The sequence below is a fragment of the Aulostomus chinensis genome, chromosome 10, assembly GCF_037954235.1.
Source record: "Aulostomus chinensis isolate RoL2024-O1b breed Wild chromosome 10, RoL_Achi_v1.0, whole genome shotgun sequence".
Classification (NCBI taxonomy): Eukaryota; Metazoa; Chordata; class Actinopteri; order Syngnathiformes; family Aulostomidae; genus Aulostomus; species Aulostomus chinensis.
The window spans coordinates 14,118,130-14,138,564 of NC_141329.1; the positions used below are offsets into that span (position 1 = coordinate 14,118,130).

Below are 20,435 nucleotides of genomic sequence, written 5' to 3' on the forward strand. Positions count from 1 at the left end.
GCAACATAATTCACTGGAACAGTTTTCCTTCTGGATGAAATGATCCTGATTTCATGCTCTTCTGGCAGCACTGACACAGTGTCCCAACCTTGAAATGATCAAACACCTGTGTGAAGAGTTGGCAGTTTGTACGCACGTCCCATGAATGTGATTGACATCACAATGTATCGTGACAAGAAATACAACATAAACATTCCAAACACATCTGTCATTGTCATTCCTGACATTCGAGGCCCCAAAACCCCTAAGTTTTCTGGGCTTTAATATTACAGAGACAAGATTATGTGCCTGTTGTGTACTGAATGAATGTGTGTGTGTTATGTTGTACAAGCAAGACAAGCAATCACAAGTGAGAGGAAGAATTCTTTAAATGTCACATTTAATATTTTCCAGATGGAACCTTTCAGGTAGACCTCACATGTCCAAAAAGACAGCTAATCATTACCTTTGATTTACAGTGCTTGACAGCAGAGTTTAATAGATACATCTATGTACTGTGTATATACTGCAGCTTTTATTCAAATTACAATGCATCTGATTAAAACATCACATATACAAACATTGTTTAGGACAGCAAATTAAGTGAATTCAAAAATAGTCCAGTAGTTGCTGACTTGTGGTTAGTCTCACACAAAATTGTCAGTTCTTAGTCTACAAAATGAGCAACAGTTGATTCAAGTACTTCATTCCAACACAAAGTAAAACCTAGGAAAGTATGTTATCTACACACAGAGTTCATACAGGCCACGGGGAGGGAGAGTGACCACCTGGACCACGGCAAGCTGTGTTCTTTCCTGAGAAATTTCCCATTCTGCATCCAATAGACACCCACAACACATTTCCATTCAGCAGATCATATTGAATGAGGGAGGACATCACGGTAACACACAAAGCCAGAGCATGTTTCTGTGGTCCTACTTTACATGACGGTTTGGAGTGGATTAGTCTTCCTATTCAAATGAGTCGTCATCAGGGAAACACTGACTTGTAGTTTCTTTATTTGTTGGCTTTCAAAATGTCTTTTTTTTTTTAATTGCATTTCTTGATGCCACATATTTCTAGATGAACTGGCAACGTTTCTTTTCTGAAGCTTTTCATTTTAAATGCATCGCATTGTCAGAGTGGGGAAACATCTTCTCAACTTGTTTGTGTTTTACTATGGAAAATTTCATCATTTACTTTCTGGTAGAAAGTTCGATGTGTGGGTCAATATCACATATTCCTGGTAAATATACAGGCAGCAGCCATTTAACCTCGTTCAGCATACAGAGGATAAACACAAGGCTCACTTATATCATTTGCTTGATTTCTACAAAATTCAGAATGTAAAAGAGACCAGTTGCAGGTGTATGGTGGAGTTTTGGAGGTGCTGGTGAGCACATCTTTAGACAGACAGGTAGGAAATTTCCACTGCACAGTAATCGTCACAGCACTACCCAATTATTACACTGTCAACAGTGGTAAGGAAGGAGTTTGGTTGAAAAAAAGTGCTTTTTTTTAACCTCATACTGTACATGAGATAAATGTATAACAACTTGATGTTCATACTCCTAACATACACTGCTGCAACCTTTCAGCCAAGCTAGCCGTCTCCCCCAGTACCCAACAGTTGTGGTAAGTCAAATGGCTGCTGGCTAGAGTCAGTGGGATCCAGCTTTCAACCAATCATATTTTCCAGTGTTCAACTTATCTGCAGTGCATAAAGCTATCAGCTGGCTCGAAAGCATTTACATTGACCTAGGGATTGATTCTGACAGCTGCTTCCACTTTGTTTTGCACTGAGAGATCTCTTACCTTTGTATCTTTCCTTGGTCTCTCTTATTTTTTGATTACAAATGATTGAACATGATAGCATACTATACTCAGATTTCAATGAACAAAGGCTGATTGCTGATCTGAATACAATCCTTGAGTTTTACTAATTTGGAAATGTACTTACTTGTGATTGGTAAAAAGGTAAATGACAGAGCCCTGAGTGGCCATAAAGACAGAAAAGAAAAGTTCTGACCACAAGTTACAACTTGTTGCGGCAACTTAAAGTTTAGGGCAACTTAAAGTTTAAGGCAACTTATGGCCAAAAATGTGTCCCCCCCGATCTCCCTGGCCACTTTGAGGCTCTGTACCAAATACAATTGGATTCAAAAAGGAAAAGGGAAAGATATGAATGATCCAAAACTTTATGTGACAGCCTGGAAAAAAATGGTGACATGGCAGTAAAACGAAATCATCACAAGAGGGTCATTAAGGGTACACTGGTCTTATAAAGTCCTGGACACTGAGCTTTGAACACAGCCACTGTGGCATCAGAGGTGACATTTCCTACACCCGAAAGCTTCTATCATGTCAGAGTGAAGATTGACTAACAGTCAGGTGACCCTTGGCTATTGGCAGAGCCTCAGAATACAAACATCGCATGACTTGAAATGTCTGTTGCTTTTCACCCGTGTGGTAAATGAAAGATCTGTGGGGGGCAGGGGGCAGGACAGGTATCATTTCTTTTTTCAGTATAAAAGCTTGAATGGACATTCAAGTGTTTAATTCATCCCCACATGAAGTCAGAAAGATGTGGAGGTAAACAAAGCCAAGTTATTGAGCTCAAGAGGTAGAGACCAACACGGTGAATCCTTTATATACATATTCACACGGTGTTGCTTTGATGAAGTCATAAACAACAATAACAAAAAAAGTTTATCAGATATATCTACAACTCTGCTGTACACACAAGGTACATTTAATATGACTGTGCAGTCTGTGAGTCAGTAAGGGATCCTTTGTCTTCTAAATATACGAGTAGCAGGGTACAAATCAAGAAAATATATACATTTGTATGTAAGTTTTAAAAATAAAATTAACTCCACAGCCTTAGAAATGTGCAGGCTAATAAATTTTATATACAGTGGTATTGTTTTTTGTTTTTTTTTAGGTTGGTGTGTAGATTTGCTTCTCTATTTAACATATATACATAATCATACTTTGAGGTGCGAGAAGTACACATGCCATAGGACACAAGAACAGGAATAGAAAATAATTCTAAAAATATATTAAATAATTTACTTCAAAGCTCTTTCTGGGTACAGTGTACACATGAGAAGTAGGAGCTGGGGCCGGATTCAGCATCCATTTTAACAACAAACCATACCACCATTTCAATGCAACCAATTTCCTGTCCATGGTATGCTCCTTGAACTCATGAATAAAAAATTGGTCAATAGAACTTGGTGATAGATTCAAGTACACAGAGCAAAGAGTTAATACTTTGAAAGAGAGATATTGCTGGTATCACTGGTTTTACCTTGGAGCATTTTCATTTTGATGTTTGCTCAAGATATGATGGCGGTTCCTCATTTGTCAAAAGAGTCAAAGAGAAACATGCTGAGTGAACATGCCATTTGTACAAATGCAGCCTCCGGAGGAAGACTGGATCACACCTTACCCAGACTCTCTACTCACTGCTACTTTCAATTTGGGCCTCATTTCCATATTGTTAACCATTAGGTTAGTCAAACACAACACAAGCACATCAAGCTATGGACAACATGAGCAGTACTAGGCCTCCAAATGCAATCTGCCTGATAAGAAAATCAACAGCTAAATGATAATCCTATCACTTTAGAGCTAGTTTACCTTGAATCGGGTGTGGAGAGTTCAACTAAACTACTTTAATATAAAGTACATAGAAAAGATGGCAACATCCATGCCTTCATGCCATGTTCGAACATTTAACCGCGAGGGGGGGGGGGGGGCTTTGCGCTTTTGCTTGGCTTATCCGTAGGGCCGAACCTGAGGGCCCTTCGGATATAGAGACACATTCTAGTCAGTTGAATGAGGGTCTGTTTAAGATAATGTGTAAGGTTCTGTCCACACTGAAGCGAAAATGAGGTTCAACACAATGGGGATAGTGCACTATGGCTGTGGGGTTGGTACCACAGCCCAGAAAAGTTGGACAAGATTCAACCTTCAGAGAAAGCTGGAGATCAGATCAGAGGACACCTTCTGCTCTTTCCTGAGCAGAGTGAGTGAAACTGATCAGCATTTGGCAGCAATCAATTCTGCGAAACAATTAAGGTCGAAATTATTAATATAATCACAACAGGAGTTACCTCATGACTTAAAAAAAGCAAATCTAGAACCACTCTTTAATTCAGAATTTAGAGACCAAAAATTTCTCTAATGAGTAAGCACTTTTGGTGACAGCAATAACAACATCTCACTTCATTTGGTGTCTGTTTTGAATATATGGAGAAGAAATGAGAGAGGCTAAGTTTTTAAGGTCGAGAATCTCTGTCCTCTCATTACTTGTTTCATGGTGTCAGTTCACAACATATATGTCACACAAAAACACCACTTATTGGCATACCCACATCTCTGCACAGCTGACAAATAGCCTCAAGTGATTTGGTACCCACACACACCTGAAAAGACACGCCCACCAACATGACAAAATGCCAATGCCCATCAGGGGCAAAAGATCAGAATCTCTGAAGAGCACAAATGATCAAACAAATTAGCTATACTAACCAATTTTGCAACAAGTAGGCAATCGTAATCTTTGAAAAAGGGCAAACAGTGGAAGTGATCTTTCTAATACCAGCTGCAACAAACTTGCAAATCTCACTGACAGCAGAAAGACTTAATTGAAAGGACTTGTCACGTTCCAATCAGCATGACTGAAGAGACAGTCTTACAAACTTTGCTGGAGAGAATGAATTCTGTCCTTCACCACCATCTCCACCAGGAAGAGTGGAGAAGACAACTAAGACTTGTTCTTGACACTTTTAACATTACATAATGTTACTGTGTTAATAGCAGCAGCTGTGAAATTAGATCTGTCTCTTTGCCTGTCCTGTATGAGCTCAGGTCAGCTTATCAGCAAATGGATTGGTCAGGTTCAGCTCTGGGGACCACATTCCCGTGTCTTCTATGGTTTGGACACAAATATTTGGACTTGTGAAGACCTCCACAAGAAAAGTCTATGTTGTTTCAAACCCCAGACAGTGGCAATTAATAGTGAAAATTTTAGGAAACAAACTTCATTGTGAATAAAACACAAGTTGTTAAGTAGTGGCAGCAGGGATTTGCTAAGAGCTACCAAGAAAGAAAAAGAAAGTTGTGAGCTCAAGAACAGATTTGAATATGTTCACAATTCAAAGAATTTCCAGAAGTTTACTATGTACATGGAGAATTCTGATGAACAGCAGAACAGCTACACATTCACTAAATCAAATGGAACTCTTATAAGACAAACTCATGAATCCAACTACAGCTGTAGCGCAGTGATTTCTTACACAGTACTAATTTGAGTCCAATATTTAATCTGAATTAGAATGAACCCATCGGCTCAACTTTAATTATATAATAAAAATCTGAGCTGAGCTCTCAGACCCCACTGAACTAAAGAGGACCTCAAAGTGAACACAACATACGTCTCCGGACTTTGAACCATAGGACACTGACAAATTACTTAGAGATGAGTTTGAGTTCACCTCCCATTATGCATCTGGAGTAGCATCTTCACTTGTTTTCAGTTATAAATGATCTCTAATATTTGATCCATATAAACACTGCTACATATGGTGGTCTTTGTGTTTCAGGGGAACAGAACTGAATGAGTCGAGAGAAACGCTTAGATTCACTCACAAATACAACCTGCTAATGACAGAGGAAATATACCCATCAAATCATTATTTCAAGATCGTAAAGTAGTTGGACAAAATTGACATGAATAAAGCTTAATGGCAAGTGACATCTGAAAGGAGAGATGACATTGGGGGTGAGATTCACAGCCACTTCTGTCAGTATGGGTTTTTTTTTTAAAAAATGCTAATTTGATGGGCTTTCCATTTAGTAATTTTGCAGCTTCTGGATGGACAAGCCTAAATACAGATGAGGTCGTGCTGTGAATAATCTTCTAACCCAAATGGAGCAGTCAGGAAATCCGGAGAGAAAAAGGGAGAATATCCTAAATATCCACATGGACAAAACCCTTTTTTTAACTTCAAAGGTTACTTCAGCCCACAGTTGTCTCTGCTTAGACCGCATTCCAAAACCAGCCAATTAGCCCATGAAATGTTATGTTCTGTCCATGAAATGTTATGTTCTGTCCATGCCCATGTTATTCTGGTCTGTGACAAGCCCAAAGTACAGTAGCAAAAAAAAAAAATTTTAAAATTAAAAAAAAAAAATCAATCAACTAGCAGATTTAAATTTTCTTTGAAAAATCGTGGTTAAAATGAAATACAGGGAGTGCTAAACCAATTAGAAATGTTCAGTGGAAAGGACACCACCTCACAATTACTGGAATTTCAAAAAGCCTCTCCAGGGGGCCTATGTAGGGTACTCCTAACATAGCCTAAGGTAGTCCCTGAAAAAGTCCCCTGTTTCTGGGAAAAATTTCCAAGGTAAAAAAGGGCTTAAGAACCAGACTGTGAAAAGCTGTCAGGTTGGCAGATGAATACATTTTCTTTTTGTGTTTATAGGAACAAGTCAAGCAAAACGGAAGAGACTTCAGTTCTGAAATTCAAAACTTCCTAAAGTTTTCTCCTCTTTGGGCTTAAAACATGCTCAGTTTGGCAGGGTGTGAAATTAGGAGGTACGCAAGACAACACATATTTCTTCACAAATAAATAAAAATAAAACAAATAAAAATGGAGTGTTAGCCAGATGTTACATACGATGGAAGCGGGGGCAAGAACAGACATCCCAGCTGCTCCTTTGCCACTCTCTTTACAGGTTCAATGAGGGCCTTTTCCAGACAGTTTTTTCCAACGCAGGGAATAGTACGCACATTTAAATCCTACCAACACAACTTCCTGCAAAACACCTTAACATTGAGAACTGCATAACATTATTTGGAAACAGAAAAGAAGCAGAGCACTGTTTTCAGGCATCCTCTGACCATAGTTTTACAAAGTTTGATGTCATGTTAATATTTTGGAGGCCTCATGTTTCAATGAGTGCGTTTATTCAGCACTAAATTGACATGCAAAATAGCAGATGCATGTATACATGGACATGGATACATGTAACACTTCTTATGAATTATTGCATTACTGTGTGTATGTGTCATTACTTTGTGTGTCTTTGAGTTGCAGGCATTGTAGGGTTCATATCATCTCGCTCATTGCTTCTGATAATCACTTACTGCAGCGAAGTTTTAATGAGATTAATTCACCTCCATTATATTATCCCTGAAAAGAGGGGAAATTCTGTATTCTGTAGTCAAATTAGATTTATTGTCCAACTGTGACTATTTTTACAGCTGATCAAGACAGCTGTGGACTTCCTTTGGACAGATTATTCTGTTTACTCATCAGTTTCAGCACAGCTGGAACAGAACAGTTTTAATTCAGCTGATGATATATCTGGTAGCTACAGGCTAATGCTAGCTTTAGCTACCCACTGGGCAGGGAAGCTGAAGAGCGCTCAGTCAAGCGCTGTTCCCTATCGGTCAAAGAGACGCAAATGATCTCAAGAAGAAACCCTTGCAGATGGTTTTCTGCTACTGTTCTGTGCGCTGGTGTCATATGCAGATGTGATACCAGGAGCCTCAGAAACTAATCAGAAATATGTTATAGTTGATCATCTATCCTTATCCGCGAGCAAATGGCAGAACAGATGGCAAATTATACAAAAGGTCACAGACAATGGCGGTGCACTCAGTGTTTGTGAGAAATGTGCTGCACACAGCAATGAAATACACTTTTACCCTTTTTTAGAAAGTCCAATTTAAAAAAAAATATTGGAAGTAAAGGGGAGGTCAGGTAAGATTTTGGGCAGCTGTTGTATGCAGTTGAATTGTGTTGAAACAAATCATTAACATTACCAGTCTCTGTTTACTGATTTTTCTGACACATTCAGATTCAATGCTGCTTTTGCAGAGTCACTGATCACCTGCTAGTAGAATGCTCCTTCTAAAGGCATCAGCATTATTGCATTTGGGTTCAAAGTTGTCTTGAAACAGAACAAAAGTTTCAGTTTCCCTGCTGGATTATTGGAGACTCAATTATTGCATGTATTTTGTGAGACTTGTATTTTCAAGGCTGACAAGAGTTGCTTTTCTCTGTAATAGAGCACCATGCAAAAAATGTTACATGGAACTCCTATGCCAGATCTGCAAGAATTTTCCGATGCAGTGTCATAACTGTGTAGGAACGAGTTGCTTAAAATCTGGGGCAGGAGCACAGCATCAGCTCTTATGTGTCTCTTGCATGCTAATGTCATAAAAACAGCACCAGGATAACCCACAAGTCCTGCATGTCATAGGTGAAATTTAAATATTACAAATGATGTCATGGTTTGCTTTGTGTAAATGACTAAATCTGTGGCCCCTATGGGGTAGAGCAACTACAACCAAAAATGCCAGAAGACAGTTTGGGTGTGTTCAAATGGTCTGATTTCACTTGGCCAGGTCTCGCTCGGAAAAGAGATCACCTGATCTCAAGTGACTACCTGGTAAAATAAAGGTTAAATAAAAAGAAGGATCCTAACTGAGTGACTCCATGATAAGAGCTGTTTGAATTCTCTAAAAAGTAGGAAAGGAGCTTCAATGCTGTCGGACATCATGTTGGACTGAGTGAGGCATCTAAATCTGGCCTCAAAACCACAAACATTACATATGACACATTCCAATGCATATGCATTATTCATACGTGAGGCTCCTGATCTTTGGTTAAAAAATTGTCATAAAGAATTCAAATGTGTGTGGCAGGACGCAGGGGAACACCATTTCAAAATACAAGTTATAACATCACTGTGCCAGGAGCATATTCTTATACAATATGGGGTGCTTTCCTCCTTTAAATGTAACTACTCTCGATTGTCTGAATTACAAGCAAAGTTGGGTTCTATGCTGATTTGGCAAGTTACCAGTGCAGAGGTAAAGGTGGGCAGGACAAGGCAGGTTAGCCAAATCATAAATAGAGAGGTTAAAAACAAGTGTGAAGCCATATTTGCTAAATGTTACAGTATCTACCTGGAAGTTGGTCTACATAGCATTTGTCTCCTACTTTGCATACAAACCCTCTAAGATTAATAGTGGATTTTTCTTCATTTCATCATATTCCACCATGCACACACATGCGCATATGCACACTCGCATATGCATGCACACACACACACACACACACACACACACACACACACACACACCAGACCTGTGAGTCCTGCTCTCCAGTGAAATGCTACCCAGATGAAAGAAGACATAGATGCTTTCAGCTTTCTTGATCCCAGTTTAGCAGCTTCAGCAGTCCATTGGAGAAGATGACCATACACACGCACACACACACACGCACACACGCACACCCCCACAGCTGCAGCTATTCCCACACCAGTGGAGACGGAGGCATCTCAGATGGCTGAGCCACTGTGGAACTGAGAGGAAGGAGTTATTACAAGCAGCTCCTCATGGGTGTCTAACACAAATGCAAACAGCAGAAAAAAAGTCATTGTATTTGTACTAACTAGAACCTAACCCTGAAATTTTGATCCAATATGGATAATGTGAACCTGGATTCCATATAAAACAAACTCTGGGAAGATTATTGTATGCCATCTGTCCCCTTCTATTTACATTGAAAATGTATTCAGAAATGCAAAAAGAATACAGGGCAGTCCTGAATACCCTTTTAAGGGCTTCTAAGCGTAGGTGTTAATGACCTGCAAATAATTCGAAGCTTCATCCAAATCAACATTAAACGGAATACAGATCATACTAACTAACCACACATTAACCATCCAAATTTCAAGTGGCTTGGCAGTAACGTTCAGTTTTCGGTTGAATCGCCAAACTTGCAGTGGATTGGTGACATGCCAGCTTTGTTTGTTTGCTTGACTCTTGACATCTTGCCCATGTAGTGTTCTCGGAAGCCTGGCTGCAGAGTGGTAATGAGTCAACAGCAGGTTTAGTGCATTGATGGTGACATCAGAGGATAGCTGCGACTCGCATAACTATGAAGTTGAAACGCCTGTAAGGAATAACTAATGGTAATTCAAGCTTTGCAACTGAAGGTTGCTGGTTCAATCCTAACTTCCCCTGGTGACCACGTCAAAGTATTTTTGAGCAAGATAAGTGGTGTAGAAAATGGATGGATGGATACCACCTAATAAAAAAAAGCAGCACACCATCAAATACTGATTTTGCCATGGATTACCATGGCAACGAACGACGCTTCGAAGCCCCAAGGCATTCAGGTCAGCCCTAAAACATTAAAAGGAATATCAAAATAATGCATCATATTTAATTCCAATCAAAAATAAATCAGAACATATTTTGATTACATTATGTTACTTTTAATATTTTAACACAATTTAAATATCTCCACTGATTTTTTATTTTATTATTATTTTCATAATAACCACTTTATCCAGGCATTTAGTTTTCTGTACAAGATTCGTTATAATGTATACAACATTCCTTGCTGTTTATAAACCCATTACCAACTTAAAAAAAAAAAAGAATTCTAAAAAGCTTTTAATATGGATAGTTAGGGACCAGGAGTGTTGTGGTCCTCCTTGTAGTCGATCAGTTAGGAACAATCCCGTTTGAGCAGATAAACCGTGGATACTGTGAAACAATGAGGTGGGCAATGATTTGACTTTTCCTTCTTCTGCAATCATTTGTTAGATATGACAGGACGTGGTTGTAGATTTCATCTCTCAACTCTATACTCCTGTTTCGTGTTGTTAATCCCACAGCAACTATAACTTGAAAATAGCAGTGAAGCTCCCAGAGCTTATTCATAGCTCCTGATGACTAAGAAGCCCATTTGATCCCAAGGGGGTTCTCTTTGATTCAGTGTATTTAATCTCTCCTGCAGGAATCACTGCTCCTCAGATCACTGAAACAGCTTCTTGGTAGTCCAGCCTTTACTTCCATGAATTATTTTCAATTATTATCACTCTGTAACACAAAGGCAACTTCCTCTCGATCATTGTCTGCTGCTATATGAAGACACTGAATGAAAGGTTTCAACTGCTCCCTCCGTCAAGGGAAGGCACGATTCGGTGGATATTATTAAATATGTAGCACTGCATTATGAGTACTTTGTGCTTCAGCTGTATTTTATTTTGCTGGCCAGCATTATGGAAGGGTAAAGCTTAAGGACATATGGATACTGGCTGTCTGCAACCAGACATCAAACTTTGTGATCACCAGCTCTGGTTGGTCTGTCAGCAGGATAACATCAAAGTTATCCAAAAAGGATTTCAATGAAATTTTATCAGCAAAGAGAACAAATTTATGAGCTGTACGATGTGATGGTCTTCAGAGTTCTGTATTCATAATAAGAGAGAGAACACAGGAAAGAGCCTCCTACCTGATAAAGCTTTTGAAAGCAGCTGATTGAGGGTTAATACAGAGTGGTACTCGACTCCCTTTCTGCTGTTCCAGAATGAATTGATGGATGATCTCTGAGGGGAAGATATGGGGGGCAGTAAATACAAATGAGTAAACATTCGCCTGCCCTTACATTTTACTACCAACCCTCACCTGAAACTACATTCTCTGTCGGCCTGTTTTTACTTATGCTCTTCCAGTGTACTTAAGTCAAATTTCAGATTCAAGTAGAAGCCTCATCAAAAGGTGAGTTGGATGAATAACATAGGAATTAAAATATGTTAAGAATCTATGCAAATGAGTGAATGCGCTCAAAGCATTTTGTTGGACCTTAACGATACAGACAACAGCCCTCATTTATCAAACATCGGACATGAAGTGTTTGTATGATAATCTCCACCCAAAACTCTGCATTGGAGGCTACGATCAAATCTCAAATGAAGTCTAAGATCACTTCCTGCATTCTCAATACTCCAACTACTTTGACTCTTTCCTCATGGATGGCATGTCCCTTGTTTCTACAAAGCTGGCAGCTGTGTAGAAAGCTTAGCGACACACCATGTAGCTGTGTGCTGCTCTATTTATTCTCTGCTAGACTGACAGAACGAAATATTAGGCAAAGAAATGACTTAACAGCATTCAAGCTGTGTATCTTGGAAACTGAATCTAAAAAACATAACCACTAGTAAGGAGCTCTTATGGAGGTTCACAAAGGCTCTCTTCTTTATAAAAGAAGGATGTGGAGACAACTACCCCTCAGCTGACTAGATTGACTCACCTTTGACCTGTCTCACAGAGCTCAAATTCTTTTCAAAGCCGTCGTCAAACTTGGGGTTGGTGACAGGCTCGAAGTCGCTGGTGTAAACACGGCCAGAAGATGTGGTGTAGCAGCACTTGCACATGCACGTATGGTAGCGAAGACGACCCTCATCCAGGTAAGGGTGAGCCAAGGCATCCTTAGCTGAGATCCGCTTTGACTGGAGGACACACACATCATATCATCAACATGACTATTGGCTTAGTTTTTAAATTATTTACACCCTCAGAATACTTCTACAAATAAGAAAATTACTTAGTAGTATGAATATTTCTCTCCGTTTGACTCCCTCCCTCCCAAATGTCATACAATAGGACAATACTGAATCAGCACAACTGTTCATTTGTTTCTTGGGATGTGTACCTCAGTATCTCAATGGAATAGTAATCTCGTTACCAAGTGTCTGGATATTGTTTTTGCTGTGCTTCAATATATACTGACTTCAGATCCTTTTTTTTAACGCCAATATTAAGCCCTCCATTTCTATGGAAACAACACACTCATGGCTAGACAAAGATGCACCAGCTTGGGTTTTCACAATAGGCCTATCTGCTATATGCTGCTGTATTTGATCTGTAGAAAAACAAGTTTAGGAGACCAACATGTTTTACATATTAAAAACACATCAACATTGTGAATTTCAACAGGACAGTTTTGGAAACTGGAAAACCCCATAAATGATGTATTTATTGTTTTTTTCTTATCCCTGATGATAAGTAAATATGAGAGACTTCACCAAAACTCAGACACATACTAATAATTTTTTCACAAATCCAAACATTTGAAAAAAATAGACATTGACAAATAAATATCTACATTCTTGCAACTTCTACAGTCTTGTCATTTTCAATTTTTTACTGCTTTTTATAGTGTCTGGTTCATGCCAACACGTTATTTTTACCAAATTTGGCGCCACATTTTTAAATTAGACATGTAGGATAAAGTGACAGCTGCAGGCAGCAGAAATGACAACATGCTTGAGCTGCTCCAAGCTTACACTGATGGGAAGTTAGTGCTCACAATCACGACTGACAATCACAACAAGCTTGTACCCTCATCACTCTCATCATCATTACAGAATCTGCAGTCTGGTGCAACATATTTTCATTTTATGAACAGGAAACATTTCCTTTTTCTTTAAACAGATAAATGGACAATGGCAACAAACTCTGGTGACAAAATGGACTGTTAGTTGCTGCAGGTTAACTCAATGGTAGTGTGAGGGTCCATTACCCGGAATAATAAAGGTCGATGAAGGCTCCTAAGTTGGCTAAATCTTCCAACATGTCAAAGTTTTTGTTCATGATGAAATTGTTATTGTTCTGTTTGTCTGCTTCTTTCTTTTCCAAGCTCTGATAGAAGTGAAGCTGACCAGTAATGGCAGAATGTAGTCTTGACAGGCCAAAAGACTGAATGCATGGCGTGTCCTGTGTGTTCATTAGTCAACTCCAACATAAACCTAGAGTAGGAAAACTCACCGGATCAAACACCAGCATCCTGCAGAGGAGGTGAACAGCTTCATGGGTCGCTTGGCTTGACAGTGTGTAGAGAACAGGAAGGGATGGCTACAGAAAAAACAAACACCATCAGACATCTTCTCATGTCTCTGTCAGCTGGTGCGGCAAATCTTTACTACACGTTTGGTTCTATAATCTTAACCAGCTGGCCATGGCATAGTCCATCTTTACTCGACTTCCATCTACTAGCTGTGGCACATGCATGACATGGACACAAAATGATAACAAAAACATTAAATTGCTTTTAGAAAAGATTTACACAGATTAAAATGAAACGTAATCTGACGACTACATTACTAACAAACCTGAAAATCTTGTGATCTTAACCTGATACACACAGATCAGCCAAAACACTAAAACCAATGGTGACATTTGTGGTATTAAGTGCAATACAACAGCCCTGCAATAAATCCAGAGTGAAGATTATAATGTTTAGGGTTTGGGGTTTTTTTTATTTTTGAGACAGGGGTTGATTATTTGATGGTCCTTTTAATGCTGTAGTTATGACAACTGTTCTTAGTACATTGTCCACCTCATTTATATGAATTAAGGTGACACAATATTAAGAATATCTGCCAGTATACACCACTACAATTCAAAAATTACAACCTCCAAAAGACATGTAAATGCAGGACATCATCAAAGCAAAACAAAAAACAAAAAAACCACACACATCATCGAACTAAACTTCTGCGTCCAAACAGACAAGCTTTGTGTCCATTCAGTCTGACAAGTAAAAAGAACTGAAGCTCTGAATAACGTGCTGGTTACCTGCTTGTGAGGTCCTCTGAGAATGTGTGTTCGAGCACCTTCACATGCTGTCCTCATGGCCTCCATAGAGGGAGTCCCCAACAAGTCAGTGATTAAATCCAGCTATCAGTCAAACAAATACAATACCCACAGATTAAAAAAGAAAGGGTTGTTCTTGTATGTCAAAAGATGTTGGCCTCAATGTCTTTAAAAAAAATGACACTAGGAACAAACAGACCATCAGTAACACAGTATAACATTGTTGCACTGTTCTGCCATCTAAATTGTTTTTTCTCTTCTATTATTCCTTAAAAAAAAAAGTACTCATCACCTTAATCAAGCTTGAGCTTTCACCAGCATTTAACTAAGGGGGCTAATTGTGAATACAGAACAGGGTCATCACAACAGATTCAGCAGGACGACAACACTGAAGAATCCTCTGACCCTCACCACTACTTCTCTCATTCACTTAATGTACCATCTGCTTTCCCAGGTCACTGTCAAGATGGTGTCAGTTAAACTCAACACTTCTTGGGTATATTTCAGTACAAAATACCTGACAAACCCAGCTGTGTTTTAAAGCCCATTTTATCTGAGTTATAACATCCATTTTTATTTCTGGTTGTAACATTACCAAATGCAGGAAAGTCATGGGCAGTGAAGGCCCTACATACCCTTTGAGCCACTGGCAGACATCTGATGAATATCATCATCAATGAAGTGTTAAGTCTCCTTAACAACATTGCAAATGTGAGTGTATAACAGCATTTCTTAGAGTAAATAAAGAACAGCCAGAGTTGGACTGTAAACATAATGAAACTACAGCCAAATTATTCTTGAAGCGAACGCTGGTATGATCAAAATACACCTCTCACTGTGAGCATTTTCTTACTGAACTGGATGAAAACCTTCCTAGTCTTTCCATCACACATGATCAGACACAATCTGGTACTGAAGATTTGATGTTTTGGGGGTTTTTGACACCATGAGAGCCAACTTGTTCCTTCAAATTATTAAACATATATATAACTGAACCCCTTATTTTACTTATATCTTCTGGCATCAGTTAAATTGACAGAAAAGTTAGATGTAAAGTATGAAGTATGAAAGTATTCTCTGCAACCAAAAAATTAAATACATAAATGAATAAAGATCTGGCCACTCCAGAACTCCGTGCTTGACCGTATTAAACCTTCGACATCATCGTTGGTGGGCTATAGTGAAAACAAAATATTAATTATGACATCAACTAAATGCATTTATTGATCAGAGAAACCATAGACCAAAAGCATAAGATACAAGTCAAACACACAAGCACAACCCTTGATATAAGAAATAAGTAAATAAATTAAGTTTTAAATAAAAGGTTTGATTCTCCCTGTCGATGGGGTGAATGGGATTTTAGTCTATACTGTTTCCTCCTCCACGTGCCATCAAAATCCCTTTCATTTAGAATTCTGTTGTCACATGATCTGACCAATTGTCCCTCTGCCGAGACTTCTGAGCCCATCAGGTTTGACTTCCTGTCCTTTAAATATCATTGGCTCTCACTTCAGATACACGATTGTGCAACCCACTGCCTACCCATCACCACCTGTTATTCCGGATGTGTTGCTGACTCATCCAAAACATTCCATCTCCATTTACTGGCTGGACTCCACCACCACCAACATCAGGACCCTGGGGGTTTCCATCCAACCTACAGTAGTGCAGCATGATGATGGGGGCTACTCCAAATCTGCCTGTCTTGTCACTGCAATTATTGTTACGATGATGATCTCTCATCTTGTGTTAACCTCCCGCCATGAAATACTCACACATGCTGCTCAGCGGTAAAACAATCAATGTTCAAGGGAAAACTCCGCTCTTTGTTTGAATTTGTAAATGCAGTGTGTCCAGACTTTGCATATATTGGTGCAACAGGACCCATCAGTCCTCAGTCACCTGCTGAATGGGACTTTGGGCTTGGAAGAGAATGCGTCGCCCCAGCAGCTCAGCGAAGATGCAGCCTACAGACCAGATATCAATGGAGTTGCAGTAGTGGCGGCTGCCCATCAGGATCTCTGGGGCACGGTAGTACTGTGTTACCACTTCCTGAGTCATGTGCCGTGACTCATCAGACTCCTCCACCCGGGCCAGGCCAAAGTCACAGATCTAGAAGGCAGTTATTCAGAGATTGTAAGTGCTCTGTGTACAATAATGTAGCACAGTTTCAACGCCTTTCCCACACTAGTGTTAAGTCATCAAAAAGAAGAAATATTGCTTTCGTGAGGAGGGTGGCATTGATGCTGTGTCTGGAGAGGAGAAGGAATGACCACATGGAAGAAATTCAAGAGGCTAACATTGCAAGGGGGCCGATTGAGAGCATCCCCCCCCCCACTACAGCTAAAAAACTGTAGGCTCCAATAGAGATTCTTGGTAGATAAGTTGTGATCTGTGCAAACCTTTAACCCATCAGGACCCAAGCTGATTTTGGGGTAATTTTACATCCATTATTTTTTATCTATTATCTTGGTCATTATGAGGTCAATCTACACCATCTTTTTTTTCTTTTTTTTGAGGACAGTCTATGCTATCCACATATATGCCATTAGTTCACTTGGTCCTACTTACATATATACACACGTGTGTGTACACACACAAATTATATATATATATAGTTATTATAGCAACATATTATGTAGCAAATATTATGTAGCAAATAGTTCCAAGTCTTACAACTCTTACAAATCCTGGGTCACCAAAGTCTGCAGTGGCATCCTCATAGATGAGTTGTGCCATTTCAGCTGCAGTATATTTCTTTGGTGGTATATTTTCCTGACATTGTACACTGCTCTACCAAACACGTCTTTTCAGTGTCAGCACTGACCTGTAGTGACCAGACCTAGACCTGAACGTGAACCGATGTGCACACGTGCATTTACAGTAGCCCCCGTCCGCAAAATGCCTGTGCACTTTTGTTCACTTTTGTTTTTGAGAAGGTTTTGAGAAGCAAAACTTTCCTATCATTCAGAAAAGCATGCAATGTTATGCTTGTGCTGGGCACCCTGTAGAAATTTGCTGTGAGCAAAACCGGATTATGGATGTAAATTGTCAGTGGGAAAACATAAGCCAGGAATCGGTAAGATATGTTGTTCTTCTCTACAATGTGATTGACAAGTACAAGTTAAATACTTGAGTAAACAAATAAAGAGAACTTAGCATTTTGCAGTCTTTTATCAGTCTAGTTGTAAAAAGATACACATGTATGTGTCATATCATTGTAAAGCCAGTGTCTGCCATTTCATATGACATACGTGCCATATCTGTGCAATGACAGGTTCGTGAGTTATTTAGATGAATGTAAAATGAGTGCACATCAATACACAGCTTTTGCGAACTGCATTTACGATTAAATTCAGCCAAATTTAAAAATTATTTTCTTACAAATACTTGAATGCAAAGATAAGTGATACAGTCAGTTCCACTGTAAAGGCGCAGCTGTGTAGTTTCACGTGATGAGCGTGATCAAGCTCTGATGAACCCTTCCAGAGATATTTGAGTGCAAAGAATGTGTGTCTTAAGTCGCGCACTTTGCGTGAATGGGTCCCTAAGGGTTCAAATGCATTGGTTTTTTAAAAAATGCACTGTAATTTAGATACTTATTTTAAAATATTTATAACATTCATAGTCAGTTTGTCAGTTTTTTGAAAATAAGAGTAAGAAATGAAAAGACAATATTTTATGTTGTTGAATCCATTTAAGAGCCAGTACTTCTTTACTTTTAGTTGAGTAGACAGGTTGAATCAGTACTTGAGTCTATTTTTACACCAGCACTTACTTAAGTAATGAATGTTCATACTTTTACCACTTGGGTTTTTGGAATCCTTTAATGAACAATGGCATAAAGCTTTAGACGATTCAGACTTTGGATGCCAGGAATGTGTCACTTCCACATACCTTGAGCACACAGTTGCTGTTGACCAGGAGGTTGCCAGGTTTTATGTCTCGGTGTAGGATGCCAGCAGAATGAAGGTATTTCAAACCTGATAGAGGGGAGATTATTGAAAAACAGTTACATACAGTAGCGTGAAAATGTGTTCACCCCCTTCCTGATTTCTTATTTTTGTGCATGTTTGTCTCACTTCAATGTTTCAGATCTAACAAATTTTAATATTAGTCAAAGACAACACAAGTTAACACAAAATGCAGTTTTTATTATTAAGGGAGAAAAAAAATCCAAACCTACATGGGCCTGTGTAAAAAAAAAAAGTGATTGCCCCCTAAAGCTAATGACAGGCTGGGCCACCCTTACCAGCAACAACTGCAATCAAGGAGATAACTTGCAATGAGCCGTTTACAGCACTTTGCAGGAACTTTGCAGAATTGTATTAATTCAGCCACATTGAAGGGTTTGAGCATTAGCCAACTTTTTAAGGTCATGCCAGAGCATCTCAATAGGATTCAGGTCAGGACTTTGACGAGGCCACTCCAAAGTCTCCATTTTGTTTTTCCTTGAGCCATTCAGAGGTGGACTTGCTCGGGTGTTCTGGAATATTATCGTGCTGCAGAACCCAAGTTCGCTTCAGCTTGAGGTCATGAACAGATGGCCAGACAATCTCCTTCAGGATTTTTGGTAGGCAGTCGAATTCAGGGTTCCATTTGTCACAGAAAGTCTCCCAGGTCCTGAAGCAGCAAAACAGCCCCAGACCATCACACTTCCACCACCATATTTTAATGTTGGTACGATCTTTTTCTGAAGTGCGGTGTTACTTTTACACCAGATGTAATGGAACACACCTTCCAAAAAGTTCAACTTTTGCCTGTCAGTCCACAGAGAATTCCCCCAAGAGTCTTGGGGATCATCAAGATGTTTTCCAGCAACAATGAGACAGGCCTTAATGTTCTATTTGCTCAGCAGTGGTTTTCATCTTGACGCTCTGCCATGCAGGCCGTTTTTGCCCAAGTCTCTTTCTTAGGGTGGAGTCGTGAACACTGACCTTAACTGAGACAAGTGTGGCCTGTAGTTATTTGGATGTTGTTGTGGAGTCTTTTGTGATCTCTTGGATGAGTCGTCGCTGCGTTCTTGGGGTAATTTTGGTCGGCCAGCCGCTCCTGGGAAGGCTCCATGTTTTCCCCATTTGTTGACATTGTCTCTCACTGTGGCTCATTGGAGTCCCAAAGCTTTAGAAATGGCTTTATAACCTTTTCCAGACTGATAGATCTCTATTTCATTTCTCATTTGTTCCTGAATTTCATTGAAACTCAGCATTATATCTAGCTTTTGAAGATCTTTTAGTCTACTTTACTTTGTCAGGCAGGTCCTATTTAAGTGATTTCTTGATTGAGAACAGGCGTGTCAATAATCAGGCCTGGGTTAGCTATAGGGAAATTGAACTCAGAAGTGATTAACCACAATTGAATTAAGTTTGAACTAGGGGGGCAAGCACTTTTTCACACAGGGCCATTTAGGTTTTTCTCCCTTAATAATGAAAACCTTCATTTAAAAACTGCATTTTGTGTTTACTTGTGTTGTCTTTGACTAATATTTAAATTTGGCTGATGATCTGAAACATTTAAGTGTGAAAAATATGCAAAAAAAAAAAAAAAGAAATCAGGAAGGGGACAAACACTTTTTCACACCACTGTATCTGTGTCTGGTAGCCAAACATGCAAATCATTTTTCTTTTAATTAAAATGTTTATGAACAACAACATGGAGAAAAAAGATCCTACCTCGTAGAATCTGATAGAGAAAAACTTTGGCATGGTCTGAGCTCAGAGGTTGTGGTGATACAATGATTTTATGGAGGTCACTTTGCATCAGTTCAGTCACCACATAGCTGATCAAAGGCAAGCTGAGGAAATTACTTTAAACACACACACACACACAGACACGCACATCAAGATGCAGAAAGAGCCAAACAAACCATGAATTCATTTCACAGTAGGTTCACTTCAGTCTATAATTAGAGAATAACTATGAGGAGGTAAAAGATGCTCAAGTCCATAGGGAAAGAAATCCATCCTTAAAGTAGTCC

The 20,435-nt window shown here is 39.3% G+C and overlaps 1 protein-coding gene across 1 annotated transcript in view; it reads right to left on the bottom strand.

Moving 5' to 3' along the window:
- Positions 1-375: 375 nt before the first annotated feature.
- The window catches only part of nlk2 (nemo-like kinase, type 2), a 54,980-nt gene continuing 34,920 nt past the window's right edge, over positions 376-20,435 (bottom strand). The window contains exons 4-11 of the mRNA XM_086216120.1: positions 20,131-20,237; positions 18,356-18,441; positions 16,361-16,570; positions 14,438-14,539; positions 13,628-13,714; positions 12,111-12,309; positions 11,313-11,406; positions 376-9,369 (exon numbers count right to left, since the gene is read on the bottom strand). Of these exons, the coding sequence (XP_086072246.1) occupies positions 9,315-9,369; positions 11,313-11,406; positions 12,111-12,309; positions 13,628-13,714; positions 14,438-14,539; positions 16,361-16,570; positions 18,356-18,441; positions 20,131-20,237 (940 nt within the window). The 3' untranslated portion in view covers positions 376-9,314. The remainder of the gene's footprint in view (positions 9,370-11,312; positions 11,407-12,110; positions 12,310-13,627; positions 13,715-14,437; positions 14,540-16,360; positions 16,571-18,355; positions 18,442-20,130; positions 20,238-20,435) is intronic.